The sequence below is a fragment of the Tachypleus tridentatus genome, chromosome 6 (genome assembly GCF_004210375.1).
Source record: "Tachypleus tridentatus isolate NWPU-2018 chromosome 6, ASM421037v1, whole genome shotgun sequence".
NCBI lineage: Eukaryota > Metazoa > Arthropoda > Merostomata > Xiphosura > Limulidae > Tachypleus > Tachypleus tridentatus.
In genome coordinates, this window is record NC_134830.1 from 59,651,621 (window position 1) to 59,671,889 (window position 20,269).

At 33.5% G+C, this 20,269-nt stretch overlaps 1 protein-coding gene across 7 annotated transcripts in view; it reads left to right on the forward strand.

Annotated features, from left to right (window-relative positions):
• LOC143252635 (dnaJ homolog subfamily B member 6-like) overlaps nt 1–20,269 on the forward strand; it is a 74,781-nt gene that overhangs the window by 44,352 nt on the left and 10,160 nt on the right. For 3 of the 7 annotated variants that reach the window (XM_076505045.1, XM_076505042.1, XM_076505048.1), the window contains 3 exons: nt 5,109–5,215; nt 8,129–8,238; nt 16,521–16,751. In XM_076505045.1, coding sequence (XP_076361160.1) covers nt 5,151–5,215; nt 8,129–8,238; nt 16,521–16,751 — 406 coding nt within the window. In that variant the 5' untranslated portion in view covers nt 5,109–5,150. Of the gene's footprint in view, nt 1–2,453; nt 2,584–2,611; nt 3,212–3,231; nt 3,700–5,108; nt 5,216–8,128; nt 8,239–16,520; nt 16,752–20,269 lie in introns of those variants that run through there. The other 4 variants (XM_076505044.1, XM_076505043.1, XM_076505046.1 and 1 more) reach the window with 4 other exon arrangements.

Genomic DNA, 20,269 nt, shown 5'->3' on the forward strand with positions numbered 1-20,269 from the left:
AATTTCAATCATCTAAAGGTCAGCCTGGTGACAGCAAATTTTTGTTCAATGACAAGGCAACATTGGTCAAATATAACCCAAAAAAGGATAAATCTGTGGTGCTCTTCTCTACGTTGCATAGAGAGCCCTCAATCGATGATGAATCAGGAAAACCTGAAATAATATCATACTATAACTCCACCAAAGGAGGAGTCGATACACTAGACCAAATAGTTAGATTCTTTTCCACAAAAAGAAAGACCAGAAGGTGGCCAATGGCACTATTTTATAACATTCTTGATGCTGCCGCATACAATGCTTACCTTCTCTATCGCCAGCGCCATCCAGAATTCGCATCAAAGTACCAAAAAAGAGCAAGACGTGAATTTCTGAAGTTGCTTACTGATGAATTACTGCCTGAAGAAGATACAAATGAAGTGATCCCTCCAAAAAGACAAAAGGTTGCTGAAGAGAACGTTAGGAAATGGTGTCAAATATGCGCACGTGATTCAAGGAAAAAAACTTCTTCAAAGTGTATCAAATGTAGTAAAATAGCTTGCAATGACCATAAAGTTACCCAGAGTGTATGCATAAATTGTATAGAATAAATATTTTGTCCAAATTTATACTTTGCTTATATGAAAATAAATTTTTTTAAATATTTTTGGTGAGGGTCAAAAATGACCCCCAGTGTGGGCAACGTAATTTTTTTGAGTGTGTGTACTACGGTTAAATAATACTTAAAGACAAAAGCCACGCAGCCTTGTTATAATAAAGGTTAAGGTGGATTTATGGAGAAGAATAATTTCCAATAATCAAAATCTTAATTACAATCATCGAAGAAAAATACACTTAATTTGAAAGACAGTTCCCGCCCATTCACCTGGGCGACAAAGACGGCCGCACACACATTCCACATTGGAAATGGGGTGTTTTTTAATGGCCCAGCTCTGGTTTATAATGGCGTACAAAACCATGAAAAGAGGATAGTGAATAAACAATTTGGTTCAGAATTTTTTCACTATTGAATGATTAGTTTGAAATATGTTCGACAAATTCATGTTGTAAACAAACTATTATCAAAAACAAAGTATTCCAAGACGACAACTGTCAACGTGTCCATGTAGTGCACTGAAACTAGTGCGATTTCAAAATTTTCTTTTCTTTTAACTAGATGTGTCGTAAATAACTAAATATTAAATAATCAACTACTTATTTTTATTTCAGTGTTTATAGTTATCAGAGTTGCAATATGAAAAATACTGTTGTAAATATTAATAAACGAATATGTAAAACTATGTAATTGACCTTTAAATATATTACTATATATGAAGTATAAATATATAGATATCAAGCTTTTGAATACGTATCTTTCTCTCTCTGTGTGTGTATGTACATAGAGGGTATATAAAACCCAAGAGATGTTGAGATGTAGGAGAGGGTTAGAAGATAATTCACTATGTAGGGTGGAAAGTCATTTTTTAAATGTGTAATGAACATGTATTCACAACCACAGGAAGTGAATGACCCACGAGACTGCTATTCGCATAAACTGAAAAAACAAAAATGTGCTAATAATACTCGTAACTAAGATAAGGTTTACAGAAGAAACTTTTGTCTATATTAATATTTTTATATTAATTTTATTTATACAGTAAAGTGAAGTTCAAGGTAATAATGTAAAAATTGTTTAAGTAACAATGAACCGTCGGTTTACTTCAATTTAAGCTTATTTTTTATGCCAATAATCTTTAAATAATTATATAATGTGAAAGAGTTGGGAACTTGGCCTATTATCAAACTAATAAGAGATATGGGACCTATCCTCTTTTACTCACAAAAAGGACTGTTAGCCTTAGAGTGGCCAGGGGTGGTGGTATTGACTAGTTGTCTTCTCTTCATATTAATATAAAAATGTATACAGTTAGAAACAGAGCTAATGAGAATAAATAACATGTGAGGTGTGTACACAAAGACAGAGATGTGTGAAATATCTGGAGTTTTCATACAACAACTTGGAAAAATTAGTTTCTCGTTATGAGGGCCAGCAAATGAAAAGTAAATAATTGATTTATTCCACCCACTACTCTCTATTGCTTTACATTTTTATAAATCTTGTTATTAGAGCTGTCACATAGTGTAGCACATGTCCCCCCCCTACATGCCCGGGTTTCACATTTAGTTGACGATTTTGATCTCATAATTGTCTTCTCCAAAGTTCTGCTTCAACCTTACACGATAATGCCCTTGACAAATGGGCAATATTTATGCAATTTGTTGTCCAGCTTTTAAAAACACTTGTACTTGATGCGTTCTTGGTAAATAATTCATGCTAATTTTTTAGAACTGTTCCATTATCCCTTCCCCCATTTCTTAATGTAAATAATCTTTAAATAAATTATAACATTAACCAACATAATTTTACAACTTTATAGTTTTTTACTCCTGAATTTCATCCAAGTTCTGTTAGATCTTTACTTGTCGATTACATCTTAATTGTTCGATAAAGCTAGAAAATACAACCTTTTACTTCGTATATCTCACTGTGTGCACGCATCTCGTGTACAATTATTTGCTGAGCTATATTTCGGAGTTCTCGAAATGGTTTGTATGGTGCATTTTTAGTAACTAAGCCTTACGAAGGACAGTAACTTAGTGTAACTAGAATAAAATAATTTGTTACATGCGTGCGTATTTTAACATTTTTCAATATTTCTATTAAACATACTGCCATTTCATGAAAGTGTTACATGAAATCAGCGATGAAAAACGTGTTTTTACAAAAAAAAAAAAAAACATTATTACTGACTATGTGTGAATATAATTTAGCACAAGTTATGTAAAAAAATATTGTCATACATTTTTGTTGATTACTTTTCAAAAAATACAAATTGGCTAATTTCCTTAAATAATTGGTGGGTTCGGTAGTCATACCAATTGTTAACGTCAGTAGTGACTGTATATGTGAAATATGCTTGTAATGAAAATCTCGGACAGCTAAAGCTTAATTGAACATAAAACATTAGAAACACTAAAGATTAATTTTGTTAGTAACACTATCGAGACTGTTGAGTATATTCATCTAAATGGCCTCATTTTAGAATCCTGTATTCAACACTCATCAATCATTGTCACTAATTGTTGAATCATCGTAACTGCTTTCGGATAGCCCAATTACCATCTTAGCAAGTTAGAAATGGCGCCTTAGTAGTAGTAGCTGTACGCCCATTAAGTAAATACTATCTTGTTGTTATTGGTAATAATTGAAGTGATATCATTAAACAATTCATTTTTGGCTTAATACATACAATATTTTTTCATCAAAAAATGTACTTTAAAAAGTATTGTATATATTTTTCATTATTGCTTCTCTTAGTGTTGATGCCATGTTTCTGAAACGATGTCTTGTCAACTGTGAGTACAGGAGTATGAATCATAGAAAGAAAAAATTGTGTGCAATTTCTACAGAATTATTTCATCTCTAAATTGTTTGACCATTTATTTTGTTAAGGGTTGTTTTCAATGAGAATATAAAACATTCCTGTGAAATTCATTCTTTCCTGAAACTGAGTTAACATTTCTTTACTTGTCAGTTTATCATTAATGTGCATCAGTTACGTGTAATTCCTTTATTTGGTGATTGCAATAAAACTTTTGTTTCCTTGACTTAATTTAAATATTTTAACAATCTGCATATGTGTAACTGTTTTTCCATACTTGGTGAGTATAACTGGTTTGACCATTTCTTAACCTGTTGTATGCCTGGAACAAAGCTTGTGCAAACTGATAACTGAATAAAAATCATAATCTGAATTGTATATTTAGAGCAGAATTTCCCATAGATTAAGGTTTGGCTTTTCAAAACCAACTGTTACATTGTACTGGCATGACCTTTCTTGTAATGGTTACAGTCGTCTGGCCCTTGGCAACAGTTTTCAAATTCTGATTTTCAAGGCAAAAAAATTTGCATCCTTTTTGCTGTAGGAAAAGATTAAGTCTTTGAACCACTGAATAAGAAACCCCTTACATTTGTAGTAAAAATTGTAGCATAAAACATTTCTATTGGTGAAACTGTATCACTTGACAAATTACTTTTTATATTTATAGGTTAGTCTGTTTATATGTTGTATTAATTTTCACTTGTATTCTAGTGTTGCTGTCTGTAACTCTTGTTAGTTTTCTTAAAATCAGTGTCACTATTAAAAAGAATGGAAAGAATCTAATAGATTTGTAACTGGTTAATGGTAAAATACTTTTTAATAATTTATCTCGTGTTGGTATTCTAAATTACAATTTTCAGTGAATTATCCAGTCTGTTTGTGTTTGCTTTCCATTAGTAGCAAAGTTGGGTGGCTTGTGCTGTCCTGCTATTTTTTTTATTCATATATCCATCTTATAATTGTAAGTATTGACTAGTCATGTAACTTTGCAAGCCTGTTATGGTATCCCACACCCTTTGGCCTTCCTAGGTCCTACATTTAGATTAACTTGTTTCTGCTGTAAATGTTAGTTTTAATTTTATATATATATACATATCCTCATTAATTATATATGTATTAAAGAACACGGTCAAATACAGCATATTTTGTTGACCTTAGCCCACTGGTAATTTTATGGATATACATTACTGCAGGTTTATTTTATACTTCTGTTACTAGCATTAGTTATGCTGTTTTTTGTGTTTTTTCTTATAGCAAAGCCACATCAGGCTATCTGCTGAGTCCACTGAGGGGAATCAAACCCCTGATGTTAGCATTGTAAATCTGTAGACTTACCGTTGTACTCGCAGGGGCACTAATTATAGAAAAAATATATATACGTGACGTGTCTTAAATATATTAATTCTGTGCATGGGCACTTTATAATGTAAATAATTTTAACTAATATACAACATAATGTTTCAGTTTCAACAGCTTTTTCTTAGGAAGAATCACAATTTTTGTGATAGTTAATAGTGTAAATTAGATTTAGTGTTAATTATGAGGATTTGTATTGTAGAAAAATAAAATCATTGTGATAACTAAGGAATACTACAGTTTACCAAAAGAGGCAAGTGAGTGAATCAAAATTTCCTTTCCTTTCATCATATAACCACAGTATATGTAATAATACTTTTTTGTAATTTGGAGAGTGAGCAGTTGTAGGAGTGCACTACAGATTCCTTGATCATCATGGTGGACTATTATAAAGTTTTGGAAATACATCGATCTGCCACAGTTGGGGATATTAAAAAGGCGTAAGTAACATATGTTCTTTCTTGAAAGAAAAGTTTTAATTCAAACGAAAAGTACTTGAAGAAAAAAGTTTATAACATGTCTTATGTTGAAAGTCATTATTTTTTATTTATGAGTACATGCTATAATAAATTTAGTTCCTAAAATATATAAATAATTTATTTTTGATAATAATACTAATAATGAATATTGCAGTAAATAACTCAAGTGAAAATAATTTAAGCTTCAGAAATTTTTTCTAATTTATTCAATTTCTAGCCCTTGTCTTTCAGTTTGTCAGGGTTAAGAGTTTTACAGCAATTAAAATTACACAGGTCTTAACTTGTCCTACTGCATTAGTAAGAAAAAACATCTAACCCAAGGATAATGTATCAATAATATAATTCTGTATGTACTATTATGTTACATTTAGAGATTTGCATTATAGTCCTCCTGCTGGGAGAGTGGTAGGTCTTGGGATTTCTTGATGACGAGAAACCCACTTGAAATAAAAATGTATCTCAGAACGGCTGGTATGGGTATTAACACTTTTATTGATAAGGAGAGAATGTTTCAACCTTCCTAGGTTATCTTCAGGTTAAGATTGGGATTTACAAAGCTAAAATTAGTGATTCAATTTCCCTCAGTGGACACAGAAGATAGCTATAAACAAAACAAACACACACTTGCATTGTAAGTGAACAAACTTCAATAAAACATTGGAATTTTGACTTTATAGAAATGCACACCCATAAATGTGTATACATACTTGTATTTGTCAGCTATTCTCTAGAGCAATTAATTTACAGTCCAGAAAAATTACAGCAAAAGTATGCTAATATATTTCATTATTAATAACTTTAAACCTTTTCATTATAAAAAATAGATATTTAGAGATACTAATTTAAAAATTAAATTGTAACTTTAAATTGGCTAACCTATACTTTTGTTGATCTTTAGATTTAGTGTTTTAATAAGCAAAGATTCTATGTTTTTTGTGTCTATAAACATTAACACTTGTATGAACATTTATTATCAATAATAATGTATTTGATTTATCATCCATAAAAGACTACGTATTCTTTAAGTTCACCTTGGACTAAATGGACTTCTGTTTTTAACAGATCTTAAAGCACAATCAAGTAGAGTCTTTGGGATCAGTGGAAAATGTTAATTGATTAGTCATTGAATTAATTGATTGATTACATTAAACTAATCATTAATTCTCACCTGAGACTCGTGTAGTTGGAATAATCATAAGTAGTAATAATCAAGAACTAATTTTGAATTAGTTGTTTGCTTTTGTGAGTTGGGACACTAACTGATTAAATTGAATTACCTTGAAGTAATATAAAATGATAATGGAAAAACACAATGGAAATATTAATTATTTGAATAGTTGGAATAATTAAAAACATTAAGTGGAAAACTAATTGTTATTAGAGTATTTTCATTGTAAATGGACAGCCATTATGTTTATGGAAGAATCAATTGAGCAAGTTAAATTCTGCAGTTCATTAAGGCATATTTAAACTTAGTATAGATAAATACTGTCCAAGTTACCTGAATCTAGAACATGTAACCTAGTCAGGGGTAAAAAATTAGTCTCTGAAGTGTAAGCTATCAGGATGATTGTCATCTTGATTTGTTTTTTTATTTAATCTATGCAATTTGATCATTTTTATTGGTCATAACTAAAGGAATGTGGATAGTGCATGTATTTTGGATTGGGAAGGCCAACTGAAAGGAAGAAATTCCTCAAGGAAAGTTAAATTCCATGGAAATTTAATATTTTGATCTCTGATAGCATTCTAAATCTAAATGTTCTTGTAGAAGTAGCAGCACTTGTCACTATAACACTTCATACAGGAATTTATACTTGCTAACAAATACCACACAAATTTGTCATATTTTCCCTGTTTTCATAGTCAAGTTACTAATTTTTGGTTGACTGATTTTATAATTTCAGATTATAATTTTCACACAAGTTCTTCCTACAGTTTACATACATTAGTTTTGTAGTGCTTAATTATGTAATATTAAAAGTTAGCTTTTATTTCCAATTAAACTGTTTTAAAACATAAAATGATCATTGAAAAAATGGACTACATTTTAAATATTCTACTAAAATTAACATTTAAGTAGGTTTTGACTTGTGTAATTCTTAAAGTATCTTTAAAAAAAGATAGTTTTGAGATACTAGCTTTTGAGAGCAAAGTGAGTGGACATAAAATGTCAAGACACTTGACCTTCCATTTCTTTATTCAGACAGTGATGTAACTGTTTTAGGTTTCCCCTTATTCAGAACTGGTGCAGGCTGTTTAGTCTTTTCTTTTAACATGCTTGTGGGTCAGACATGTCAGGTGATTAGGGACTAGCAGCCTGAGGGTGATGGGTTCGAATCCCTTTCACACCAAACATACATGTCCTTTTAGTTGTGGTGTCATTATAATGTGATGGTCAATCCCACTATTTATTGATAAGAGTTGCCAAAGAGTTGGAGGTGGGTGGTGATGACTAGCTACTTTCACCTTAGTCTTTCACTGCTAAATTAGGGATGACTGGTGCAGATGGCCTTTGTGTAGCTTTGTGTAAAGTGTAAACCACACCAAAACTAAAATGCTTGTTTACATATACTGTATCATTAAATTTTTACTACATTATATTTTTGTACAAAAATTTTACAGACATTTTTTATTTAATTTATAATGATAGATTTATTCAAGCTATGTTTATTAGGAAATCAGTATCAAAGAAATGCTAGTTTATTTTTTAAAAAAAATCATAAAATATTTTGTTTAAGCTCTTGATTACAGTTTAGGGCATAAAATGGTATGTCTAAGACATTTATGATTTTATTTAAACAGTAATATTCATTAATTTTTGGAGAAAGCATTTTACATTTTTGAAAAACTGTTTTTGTATTCTGTATTTAGATACAGAAGACTTGCTTTAAAATGGCATCCAGATAAAAATCCAGAGAAGAAAGAAGAAGCTGAAAGAAAATTCAAAGAAATTTCTGAAGCTTATGAAGTTTTATCAGATGGTATAGTTTCAGCTTTATTTTACATATAGTTTAATGGTACAGATTAAAGCTATTTCCTTTTAATATGTCTATAGAGCTTTAACTGTTGGAATGAAATAATAAATAATATATTATTTAATGTTTAGATGTATCTTTTGAAAGTAAACTGAAACTTGTTAATGAAAATTGTTAACAGATAAAAACTATTTAGTATTCTTTTTTGATTCTGTAAATTACTTTACAAGTAGATAATTTCATAGGAGACTAAAGTAATCTGATTAGAAAGTACCTTATGGTGAAAATATTATATTTGTTGTATAGGTTTATCTAATAGGATGGGGGGGGCAACATAGTTCTGGGGTTTTGCACTTCTGAGCAATTGAATAGTTGAGAGTTTGAGGCTGGCCTGTATGATGCTCTTGTGCTTTAGAACATGGTATTTTACCTCGCTTGTTTCAGTCTACTTAGTTGTTAGTTGGGGGTTAACCTACAATGGACTGGCATCCAAGGAGAATGATTTACTCCCCTCATCCATTTGTGACATTGGAAATGAGGCTCAAAAATCACTGACTTTGTGTCTTTATAAAGGCATGGAAATGATTTAACTATTTTAACTCTTAGGTTTAATGTTTTGAGTTAGTTGTAAGTTGAGAAACTTCTAAGTAATGAATGTCCATTTTATTTAATGCTTTTCTTGGTAGACTGGTTTGCCTTTGTATAACTGATAAGTCTTATGAAAATTTCTGTGTTTGATTTCTGAACATCTTTTATGATAAGCTTATAAGGGTTTTTGCTGTTAAATGCATCTTGTTTTGCTTATGCTTATAAAAAAAATACTTTTAAGTTTTAAATGTGTTTTTGACTATAACATTTGAAATGCACAACTTTCTTGAATTCCTGTAGACGGGCAACCTTGGGGTGGCCCCTCCTAGGGTCAGTCAGCTGGTCCATTCGGGCTAGGGTAAACAATGTACCAGTGTTGGATGTTCTCAGTGGGTGTTGTGGACATTGTATCTGATGCTGATGTTTGGTCATATAGTGCTTATGAAACCCTGGCATTGCTGTAGTGCATTCCCTCGTAGAGCTCCATGATGGGTGGGCACAGAAATATTCTTTCTTTATTATGCATCCCCCAAATAAAAATTCAAATCAAATAGTGAAAAAATAGTCCATAGGTAAACGACCACTTGAAAATTCTGAGCAGCAATCTTCAACCTCTGTAACACCTGTTGTACCTCATTTTCTTATACTACATTCTCTTTCAGAAAAACCGTTAGGGTAATTGTTTCTCTCTTTTTATTTCAGAAGCGACTAGAGGGACTTGCTGGCTCTCCTAAGTCAGTCAAAACATTTAGCTATGGTGACATATTGATGGAAACATCTATTCCTAAACACAGTGAACTCCTAAGGTGATTGGGGATATACCCATTGAGGTTACTCCCCATGCTACTTTGAATTTGTCACGAGGAGATATTATTGAAGCGTATTTGAAGAACATCCCCAACTTGGCAATCCTTGCTGGTTTCTCCACCCAAAAAGTTTCTACAGTGAGGTGTATCTCCACTTGCAAGGATGGAATTAAGATGCCAACTAATGTCCTGATGTTGACATTTACATCACCAGGGCTACTGCCACCATCAAGGCAGGTTATCTTAATTGCAAGATATGGCCATATATTCTGAACCCTCTTAAATTTTTCCAATGTCAGTGGTTTGGTCACTTGTGGACATCATATTGTGGTTCCTTCATGTATGCTCGCTGAGGTGGCACGGACCCATGATGCCTATGAATGTGAAACATATCTTCATTGCATTAATTGTAACTGATCTCACCCATTCTATTTTTATTCTTGCCCTAAATGGTTGGGAGAAAGAGGTACAGTGTTTCAAAACAATACTTACCCTGAAGTTACTGTCCACCACTTCACCTCAGATGTATGCTGCTGCACTTTGCTCCACTACTACAGTGGGAGTGCAGGCAGACCTCTGTATGTCTCCAAAAGAATTGATCTCAAATCATATGAAAAGTCTTTTAACCTCTATGGTTAAAAAAGTTGAATCAATGTTAACATCCATCTCTTATCCCTATCATTCATTTCAGCAAATCCCCAGATCCACTTCCTTTCGTTCTGGATACAGGCATTTCCTCAGGTACATCTTCTCCAGTCCCAAGATGCAAAACAATCATTTATTTATGTCCCCAGTCACTGGAATCTTCTTCCAATGACAGAGACTTGCCCAATTGACCCAGGGCAGGATCCATGGAGGTCGATACACCTTTGAATAAAGAAAAAAAGACATGGTCAAAAACAGAAGGGATCTCCACCCAATTTGCCAATACATAAATAAAAATGGCCACTCTGATACAATGGAACTGTTGAGGTTTATGTTCTAATCTTGGTGTCATCAAAGCACTGGTTGATTCTTACCATCCTGTATGTTCTTCTTTATAGGAAACATTTTTGAAACATGCTGATATAGTCACGTTTTAGCAGTTTTCTTTGTATAGAAATGACAGTTGTGTTATGGATGAGTGCATGGAGGGGTGGCACTGTTGGTCAGCCAGCATGTGCCCACCCTATTTTTGCCACATGACACACCCTTGGAAGCCATAACCATCCATGTTTCCTTGGGTCATACCATCACTGTTTGTTCTCTCATCTGTCTTCTGAAGAGACCTATGATTAATCAAACCTTCATATTCTTGTTGAATAGTTGTCGTCTCCCTTTTTAATCCTGGAGGACTTTAATGAATATAATTCCCTCTGGGAAGGTGGTGGTAGGGATGGGAGGGGTCACTCCATAGAGCATATGCTCTCAGATCATAACCTTTTTCTCTTCAGTACTGGATCTTGTACTTGTTTTCATGCACCTAGTCAGTCTTTTACTGTTATTGATCTCTCAATTTACTCCCCTTACCATTCTCTCACTTTTCTTTGAGGGTTGACAGTAACCCATCTTTTTAGCCACCAAGACTTTGGTAGAGTGATCACCTCTTTCCTTTCGGGCTGATTGTCACTATAACTATAATCACCCCTTTGCACTGGTGGAACTCAATCTGGCCCTTCATTGGTCTGGCAGTACATCAGTTGGATCTGATGATATACAATATGAGATGCTGTGCCATCTATCTCTTGTTTCTGTTGTTATTCTTCTGGTTGTTTTTAACTGGATCTGGCAGGAGAATGTTTTTCCTGATGCATGGCGCCAGGCTATTGTCCTAACTTTTTCTAAGCTAGGGAAGAATTCCAAGATTCCTTCAAACTATAGTCCAATTGGAGGAGCTGTCTCTGTAAGACCTTGGAGAGGATGGTTAATGCTTGTCTTGTTTGGTTCCTCAAATCAAACAACCTCCTTTCTCTCACCCAGTGTGGGTTCCAACAACGTTCCCCAATGAGACCGCCTGATTTGACTTGAAACATCACTCAGAGAAGCCTTTCTCAAATGATGACATCTTGTATAAATATTCTTTGACCTTGAGAAGATTTGTGATACTACGTGGAGGAAAAATTTTTAATGGGCAGGCGACTCTAAGTTTGGGTGGATTTGACACTTTTCCGTACTTTCCTACATGAACTTGGAGTCTGTCAGGACTGTTTTGAGTGTGACACTTCTCAGTATAAAGATTAATGCCATCACTGAACAATTCTCTTACTGTTGCATAGCTCAACTTCTACATCTCATGGCAGTTGTTGAACATGAGGTTTATTGAGTGGCAGCTACAGACTGCCCTAAATCATTCACTGAAGTGGACAACAATAAACAATTTTAACTTCTCTTTCTCTAAAACCGTTTATATGCACCTTTGCTGGCATTGGCGTATTCACCTTGATCCTGAACTGTGTATTGGTGAAATTGTGCTTCCCACAGTCACTGAGACTAAGTTCTTGTGGCTTATCTTTGACTGTAAGCTGACATTTATACCACACATAAAGCAGCTATGAACGAAGTGTACAAGAGCGCAGAACATCCTCTGTGTCCTCTCTCACCACTTGGGGAGCAGGTTGATGTCCTGTGCTAAAGATATGTTGTGCTCATATTCAATCGAAATTAGACTATGGGTCTCTGGTCTGTGGCTCTGCCAGGACCTCGACCTTGAAGATGCTGGATATAGTTCATCATCAGGGACTTCAGCTTTGCACTGGGGCTTTCTGCACTTCCCCAGTCCAGAGCTTAATATACACAGTCTGATGAACCTCCTCTACATTTGTGCTGTTTACAACTGTCTTCACTGTGTGCTTCAAAACTTTTATTTTTACCACAGCATCCCACATGAGGTTGTGTTTTCCTTCTTTGGTGGGCCATGCTTCTTCAGAACAGATGATCTGCCATTGTTCCTTTTGGCCTTTGTATCCAGTCGCAGTTGGATGAATTGGGTCTGTCCTTGGATAACATTGCTGTTTCCATTAGTCAACTCATCCCACCATGGTTTATTATAATCCCCAAATGTGACATTTCTTTAAGTCATCTGAGAAAAGGAAATACTCCTGATTGGAAGTACAATCCCTACATTTGCATTTATCTGGGTGGTTCAAAATCAGGTTGCTCAAAGAATACCCTCTACAGTTTCTGTGTTCAATGCAGAAATGTATGCCATATCTCTTGCTCTGGATTACATAGAAGCTAAGCAATACTCAAATTGCACTATTCATACTGACTTGATTAGTTTTTTACTGGCCCTGGAATGGCTTCACATTAATTCTCACCATGTTCTCACCAATATTCAAAACTGACTGGCCCATTTCTCTTTAATATCTATCCAGTTCTTCTGGATACCAGGCCATGTTGGTAATTGCTGGAATGAGCTCGCAGACACCGTAGCTAAACCTGTCTGCTCTGGTGCTTTCACTGCTGTACCTGTTCCATACAAGGACTATGGTCATGTGATCAAGGCTCAGCTTTGTGCCAGTTTGCAGTTGACTTGGAGTGAAAAATATGAAAACAAGCTTTTCCAGGTAAAACTCTCTATTGGACTTTGATCACCTTGTTTCTGTAAGGATCAGAAAGAGGAAGTTTTTCTAACTAGACTATACATTGCCACTGTTTTTTAACTCATCATTTTCCTTTATCTGGGACTGGTGCACCAATGTGTAGTGTGTGATATTTGAGTCATAATAGCCCACATTTTAGTGTCATACTGCTGTTATGACTCTCAACGATGGCACCATTTTAGATGTCTTATCTTAAGGTTTATCCCTAATGTTGGACAGTCATTGGTGATGGTGACACTGTCCATTTTACAAATGTTTCTAGATTTTTAAAGGCCATTGACCTTTTTTAACACAATTTAAGTTTTTAATTCATAAATTAGACTTTTTTTAAACATGATTCATTTTTATGAATTAAAGTGAAACTAGTTCAATATGAAATTAGAAAATGGCGGTGATGTCGAATAACTTGAAACCAGGACTGGAAAGGCCAACTTCAGGTGACTAATACCAATGTTTGAACTTACCCATTAGTCATCCTGGCAATGTATAATAATTAAAATTATACTACAGAAAGTCTTTTAAAACTTGTATTATTGTGCATTCTCTCTTACTGCTGTAAACTAATTTAAAAATTAAACTTTGTTTTGTTTTCCTTGATTTCTTTTTATGAATTTTTAATTTTTCTTTAATTTTGACTTTTTATGGGATGTTTGTAGATAGCCTAGTCACTTTGCACCATAAAAAGCCAAACAGCCAACCAACCATTTGGAGCCTGATAACACTAAGGAGACAAGCTCGAACTTCCAATCTGTTAGCAATGAATACTACATACCCCTCCCCCTTCCACATCTACAAACAAATACCATATAATATGTGCAAGAACTTAAGTCACAGAAGCCAGATACGTTGCAAGGGAAAAGACAAAACTAGTACAGCTTGAAAAGTATTGCTCTTTTTCTGTCATAAAAAGATGAAATTTACTAGACTACAGTCACCTGTTGATAGTTTACACTGTCACTGGCTTTCATCCATCCAATCAGATAGTGATTTAAGGTGCTTAATGAAAATCACAAACCAATCATAGTATTCCCAAGAATAGCATGATGTATTCACTCACTTCTCTCAGAGCAGAAATATCATGTAACAGATTTGTAAAGTTTTGTGGTTTTTGCTTTTGAAGGTTACTCCATTTAGTGCTTGAAGCAAAATTTCTTGTAAAAACGGCTGGTTTGGGTTGAGAAAATATTTATGTAGAGGAGCGAACAAGAAGAAGGTCGAAACATTGTTTGCTCCACTACATAAAAATTTTCTCAACCCAAACCACCCATTTTTTACATGTATATATTTTTCTCTACAAGTGGGTTTTCTCGTCATCACTGATCAAAATTTCTTGTTTTTATGGGAGCTGTATGTAACCTCTTATAAAGGACATGCAAATTAATAAAGTGTTTGAGGTAGAAATTCCACTCTTCAAAAATGATATGAAATAACTTGTACATCATGTAAAGAACATAACCCAAAGAACTATCTGTAAATATTGATGCGAAGGTTGCATTCAGAATAACAAGATACAAATTAGTGCAAAGTGGCCTCAGTGGATCAGAAGCTTCTCAAATATTCCAAGACTAATGAGAGATAAACAAACTAATAACTTGAAATAGCCATCAGACTTTAAATGGTGTGATCAAAAAAGCTTGAAGGAAGTTCTCCTTACAGATGAATCTAATGAATGGTAGTTTGATAAAGAAGAGAAAAAAGAAAGACATTTAAATGTAACTTGAACCTGTTGATGACCTGATGCTATGAGTAATAAACATGATAATTAAATCAAAACTTGTTTACTGTGAAAGTTGCTTTTATTCTATTATTTAAATAACTATTCAGCTCAGTGGTTCCTTACTGAATATTCCTGTAATTATTTTTCTCTAACATTATTGTCTAGTAATAACTGTTTTAATTATCTAGTGGTTCAAAACAAGCCTGTGTTTATTTAACCAAGATAACCACCAGTTAGTCCTTAACAGTTGTACTCCTGTTGTACTCTACTTCTTAACAGTTATTTAATATATATTAAATTCTAAGTCTGAATTGCTAATTATTTATCTTGTTTAAGTATATATAATAAATTTATCTGAAATATAGTTAAACTTGCTTATTATAATACTGGCCAATTTGATATTATATACAAGTGTACATTTTCTGTTACATTCCATCTAATAGTTCTTCAACTTAAAATCTTCAGTTTCCATTAACAGTACTAGTGTTAAATTACCTTGAGTGTAATGCATACTACGGTTATTCATTAGTACAACTGTTTTCAGAATTAAATTAAACCTAACTGTAGTAAAATAGTAACAATGACATTGTATAAGTTTTACTTAAATACACACACCTATTCTTTTAACATATTATGCAATGTGTATCTACAGAGAGACAATAACCCCAAGACTGATAGGTTGTTTAATAAGCAAAGCAATCAATTAAAAATGTCCATTTGTAGAAGGTTAAAAGGAAATTGTGAAGAAGATAACATGATGGCTTGTTTGTCACGTGTTCAAGGTATTTCAATAAGAATAGATAATGTAGTAATAAAAATATGTAGATTTTAGGGTAACTTTCACTCCATATTGTAATTTAAAATTTATCTTGCAGATGAAAAAAAAATAAGTGTGGTATTTACAAAATTCCTTGTGTTTGGGATTGAGTTTATATTGGAGAAATATGTAGAAATCTGAAATTTAGAATTAAGGAAAATAATTGTGTTAGATAAATGTAAAGTGGGTGAATAAACTTCAGCCAAATATGTAGAAAGTGCATTTTATATTATATATAAAAAATGTTAGTGATGAATGGGGTCGAGTTTAAGCAGAAATGAAATATTACAGAATTGATAAAAATTAAAAAAAAAAATTGAGTAAAGATGGTTGTTCAGGTGTGTTTAGAAATGAGATACTGGAAACCTGATTTGTAAGTATCTCAGGGAGGGTTACATTCAATGTACAGATGGTGCTGAGAGTATAATATAATAAAGATAATTTGGTTTGGAGGTTTATAGATATGTAAGTTAGTATCTGATTTTAACTTATTCTTAATGGTGGTTGTGTTGAATGCTATTAAAAATATTTTTCAGGGCTGCCCTCTGCTTTTAATAAAGCTAATTTATTGTGAAACAATTCAGTGTTGAATGTTTTTTTAATAAAGACTTAGTTGCACTGAACAAGTTAAATGAAAAATAAGATATGAGAAATAACTCATCAGTAATTTTGTTTGACAAGTATCATTGCTGTGTTGTTGTCTAAATAAAATAATTTATATTTAGTAGGCATGTAAGAAAAAACCATTGGTAATTTGTGAAAAATCATGCTTTCAATAGAAAAAAAAAGAAGAATATATGACCAGCGAGGGAAAGAAGGACTTTCAAGTCATGGACGGAGTCACCACAGACGACACTATGGAGTGAACCCCATGTTTGATAGGGATTTCAACCACTTCTTCAGGTTTACATTTCGTGATCCAGAGGAAGTGTTCAGAGAATTCTTTGGTCATGATCCTTTTGCAGGATTCTTTGGCCGATCTAGCAGTATGTCTAGTAGAGGTGTATCAAGCAAGTATCTAATTTTTATTTTATTGTCACCTTGTGTTTCAGAACCACAGATATGCATTAGTCATTATTAATTTGGTTGTTTTGCTTTTCTTTAATTTACTTGTAGTTAATAATTAATTCAAAGATAGAACTGATTTTTTACAGTGTCCCTATGCTTTAGTGCAAGTAAAACTTTGCTACATTTTTTTTCACCCACTTGGTATAGCAATTGATACAAAATAAATATGTTTATAAAAGTTTTTTTATTACAATAAAATGTTTAAATAATTCTTTAAAATATGAATGGTGCAACATGTAAAAAATATGCATGATATATAATATGTCTGTTGCTGTTGTCTGCTTAGATTTTTTGTACTGATAGTGCTGTAGTATTTAGTTTATTTGAAAAATGTACAATTCTCATAAGAAGCAACTTACTTTTATTTTGTGTAAGAACTCTTGATACAAAGAATTTAATCAACCATCTCATTTATAGGGTCCTTACCAAAGCATCCCACCTGGGGTTGTGTTTTCCTTCCTCTGGGCCATGCTTTTTCAGACCAGACGGTCTGCCATTGCTCCTTTTGGCCTTCGTATCCAGATGCAGTTGGATGAATTGGATGACATTACTGTATCCACTGGTCAGCCCATCACACCATGGTTTCTTACAATCCCCAATTGTGACCTATCTTTAAGTCATCTGAGAAAAGTAGACACTCCTAATTGGAAATACTGTCTGCTATTTGCTGAACATCTTTTGAACCATTCTTCCATTCCTATTTATACAGATGGTTTGAAATCAGATGACTGTGTGGGCTCTTCCATGGTTTGTTGTGGTTTGGTGGTTGCATGCAGAATCCCCTCTACAGCTTCTGTGTTCACTGCCAAACTGTGTGCCATTTCTCTTGCCCTGGATCACATAGAAGCTAAGCAGTACACAAACTGCACAATTTATACTGACTTACTTAGTTTTCTACTGGCCCTGGAATTGCTTCATGTTATTTCACACCATGTTATTGCCAATATTCAAAACTGACTGGCCCATTTCTCTTTAACATCTCTTATCCAGTTTTCCTGGATACCTGGCCATGTTAGTATTTACGGGAATGAGCTCGCCGATACTGCAGCGAAGTCGACCTGCTCTGGCACTATCTCTGCTGTGCCTGTCCCATACATGGACTATGGTCCTATATCGAAGGATTGGCTCCATGCCAGCTGGCAGTCGACTTGGAGTGAGCAACGCTAAAACAAGCTTTTCCAAATAAAACCCTATATTGGACTTTGGTCGTCTTGCTTCTGTAAGGATCGGAAAGAGGAAGTTGTTCTAACTAGACTAAGCATTGGTCACTGTTTTTTAACACATCTTTTTCTTTTATCTGTAACTGATGCACCAATGTGTAGCTTGTGTAACACTCAGATCACAATAAACCACATTTTACTTTCTTGTCATCGTTATGATTCACAATGACAGCACCATTTTAAGCATGTTCTGTCCCAAGGTTTGTCCATAATGTTAGTGTTGTTGGTGATGGTGACACTGTCCACCTTGGTAATGTTTTTAGTTTTTTAAAGGCCATTAAGATTTTTAATGTCATTTAAGTTTTTTAATTTATATATTACACATTTTTAATGTGGCTCCCTTTTAAAAATCACAGTTCATCCAGTTCGATTTGAAATTAGAAACTGGCTGTAACATTAAATAACTCAAAACCAGGACTGGAAAGGCCAACGTTAGGTGACTGACGGTGGTTTTTGTACTTACCTGTTAGTCTTCCTGGCGAGTTATGATAATTATAATTATGCTACAGAAAGTCCTTTACAACTTAAATTACTGTAGTTTTTCTCATGACATTGTAGACTAGATGTAAACATTGGTTTTAATACTATTTATGTTTTTTAAACTTTGTTTTGTTTTACCTTAATTTCCTTTTATGAATTTTACTGAATTTATTTTAATTTTTATCTGAATGTTTGGTGCAGATAGCCTAGCTGCTTTGTCATAAAACACTGAATCAACCAACCAACCAACCGTTTATAGGGTTGGATATGGCCTAACATTTTTATTTCCTCCTTGTTTGCACACATGGGGATAGACGGAGCTTTTGCTCTGCATGTAGGAACAGAAGTTGTAATATTGTGTTCAGAGTTGTTTGACTAGTTGCATTCTCTCTTAAAATCAATATACAATAGAAGCATATATGTTGTTTTTACCAGACACTACTCGAATTGTCGATTTTAGTGATGTTAAGAATCATATGATAACAGGATCGTTTTAATCGTAAAGTGAAATGAAAACGCCTGAAGAAGTTGTTAGCTATTATTCTACCATTGAAAAGTGTGATTATCAAGAAATGCTATGGTTTTAGCAAAGGGTGAATATTATTTTATTTGTACATGGAATTTTGTTTGATTTGCAAACATTTGTATTTGAAAAATGTATTATCTGTTTGCTCTTATTATTATGTTGATTTCATTTTACCATAACAATTTTATGAATATATGGGACTTGTGTATTTTTGGGAAATGTAGCATCATAGCTGTGAGCTTTGAAAGTGTGAAATGGGACACTTTTTTCTCAAATGTTTTATACCTCACAGCAGATCAAACTGCCATATAATGAAATGTTATCTGTCTTTAGTTTTGTGAATAGATGAATTATCAAAGTTGCTGTTTGTGTGTGTGTGTGTGTGTGTGTGATGAAAAAAATTTGAGTGATACAAATTTTATTCAGTGTTAAAAGATAAGAAATTTTCACAAACCTTTTACATTGCCAATGGAAGAAAAAAAAAAGCTTTATTTCATTATTGTATAATATGGTGAGCTACTTTGACTTGTGGTTTGTTTGTTTTTGTTTTTGAGTTTTGTGCAAAGCTACACAAGAACTATCTGCACTAACTGTCCCTAATTTAGCAGTGTAAGACTAGAGAGAAGGCGACTAGTCATCACCATCCACCACCAACTATTGGGCTACTCTCTTACCAACAAATGGTGGGATTGACCATAACATTATAACATCCACTCAGCTGAAAGGGCGAGCATGTTTCGTGCAAAGGGGATTCAAACCCGCGACCCTCAGATTATAAGTTGAATGCCTAAAGCCACCTGGTCATGCTGAGCCCTTGATTTGTGGTTAAGCATTTCATACAAAAACTATTTAGTGCACATAAAGCTAGTCTTGGGGTAATGATTTGGTGAGGATACTATGAATTTTGTTTGTTTTTCTTTTAACCAGAAAATGATATACTGTAATATTTGTAGAAATTAACAGATCGAGTGTTAATTAAAAATCATTAAGTCAGCCATATCTTGTACATTGATGCAAGTTTATGCAAAAGTTTTTGTGCATGTATCGCTACAAATTAATGGTTTCTGTTGTAAGGGTTCACAGCAGTGGTTTTGAAGTGTTTCTCACTGATGATGCTCTACCCCTCTTACCCTAATGTTAGCAACACTCCTGTTACCATGTGCAATATTTTTAGTACATCTTGCATTCTTATTTATTATTCTTTGTTAAAACTCACTTAACACTAGCAATTTCT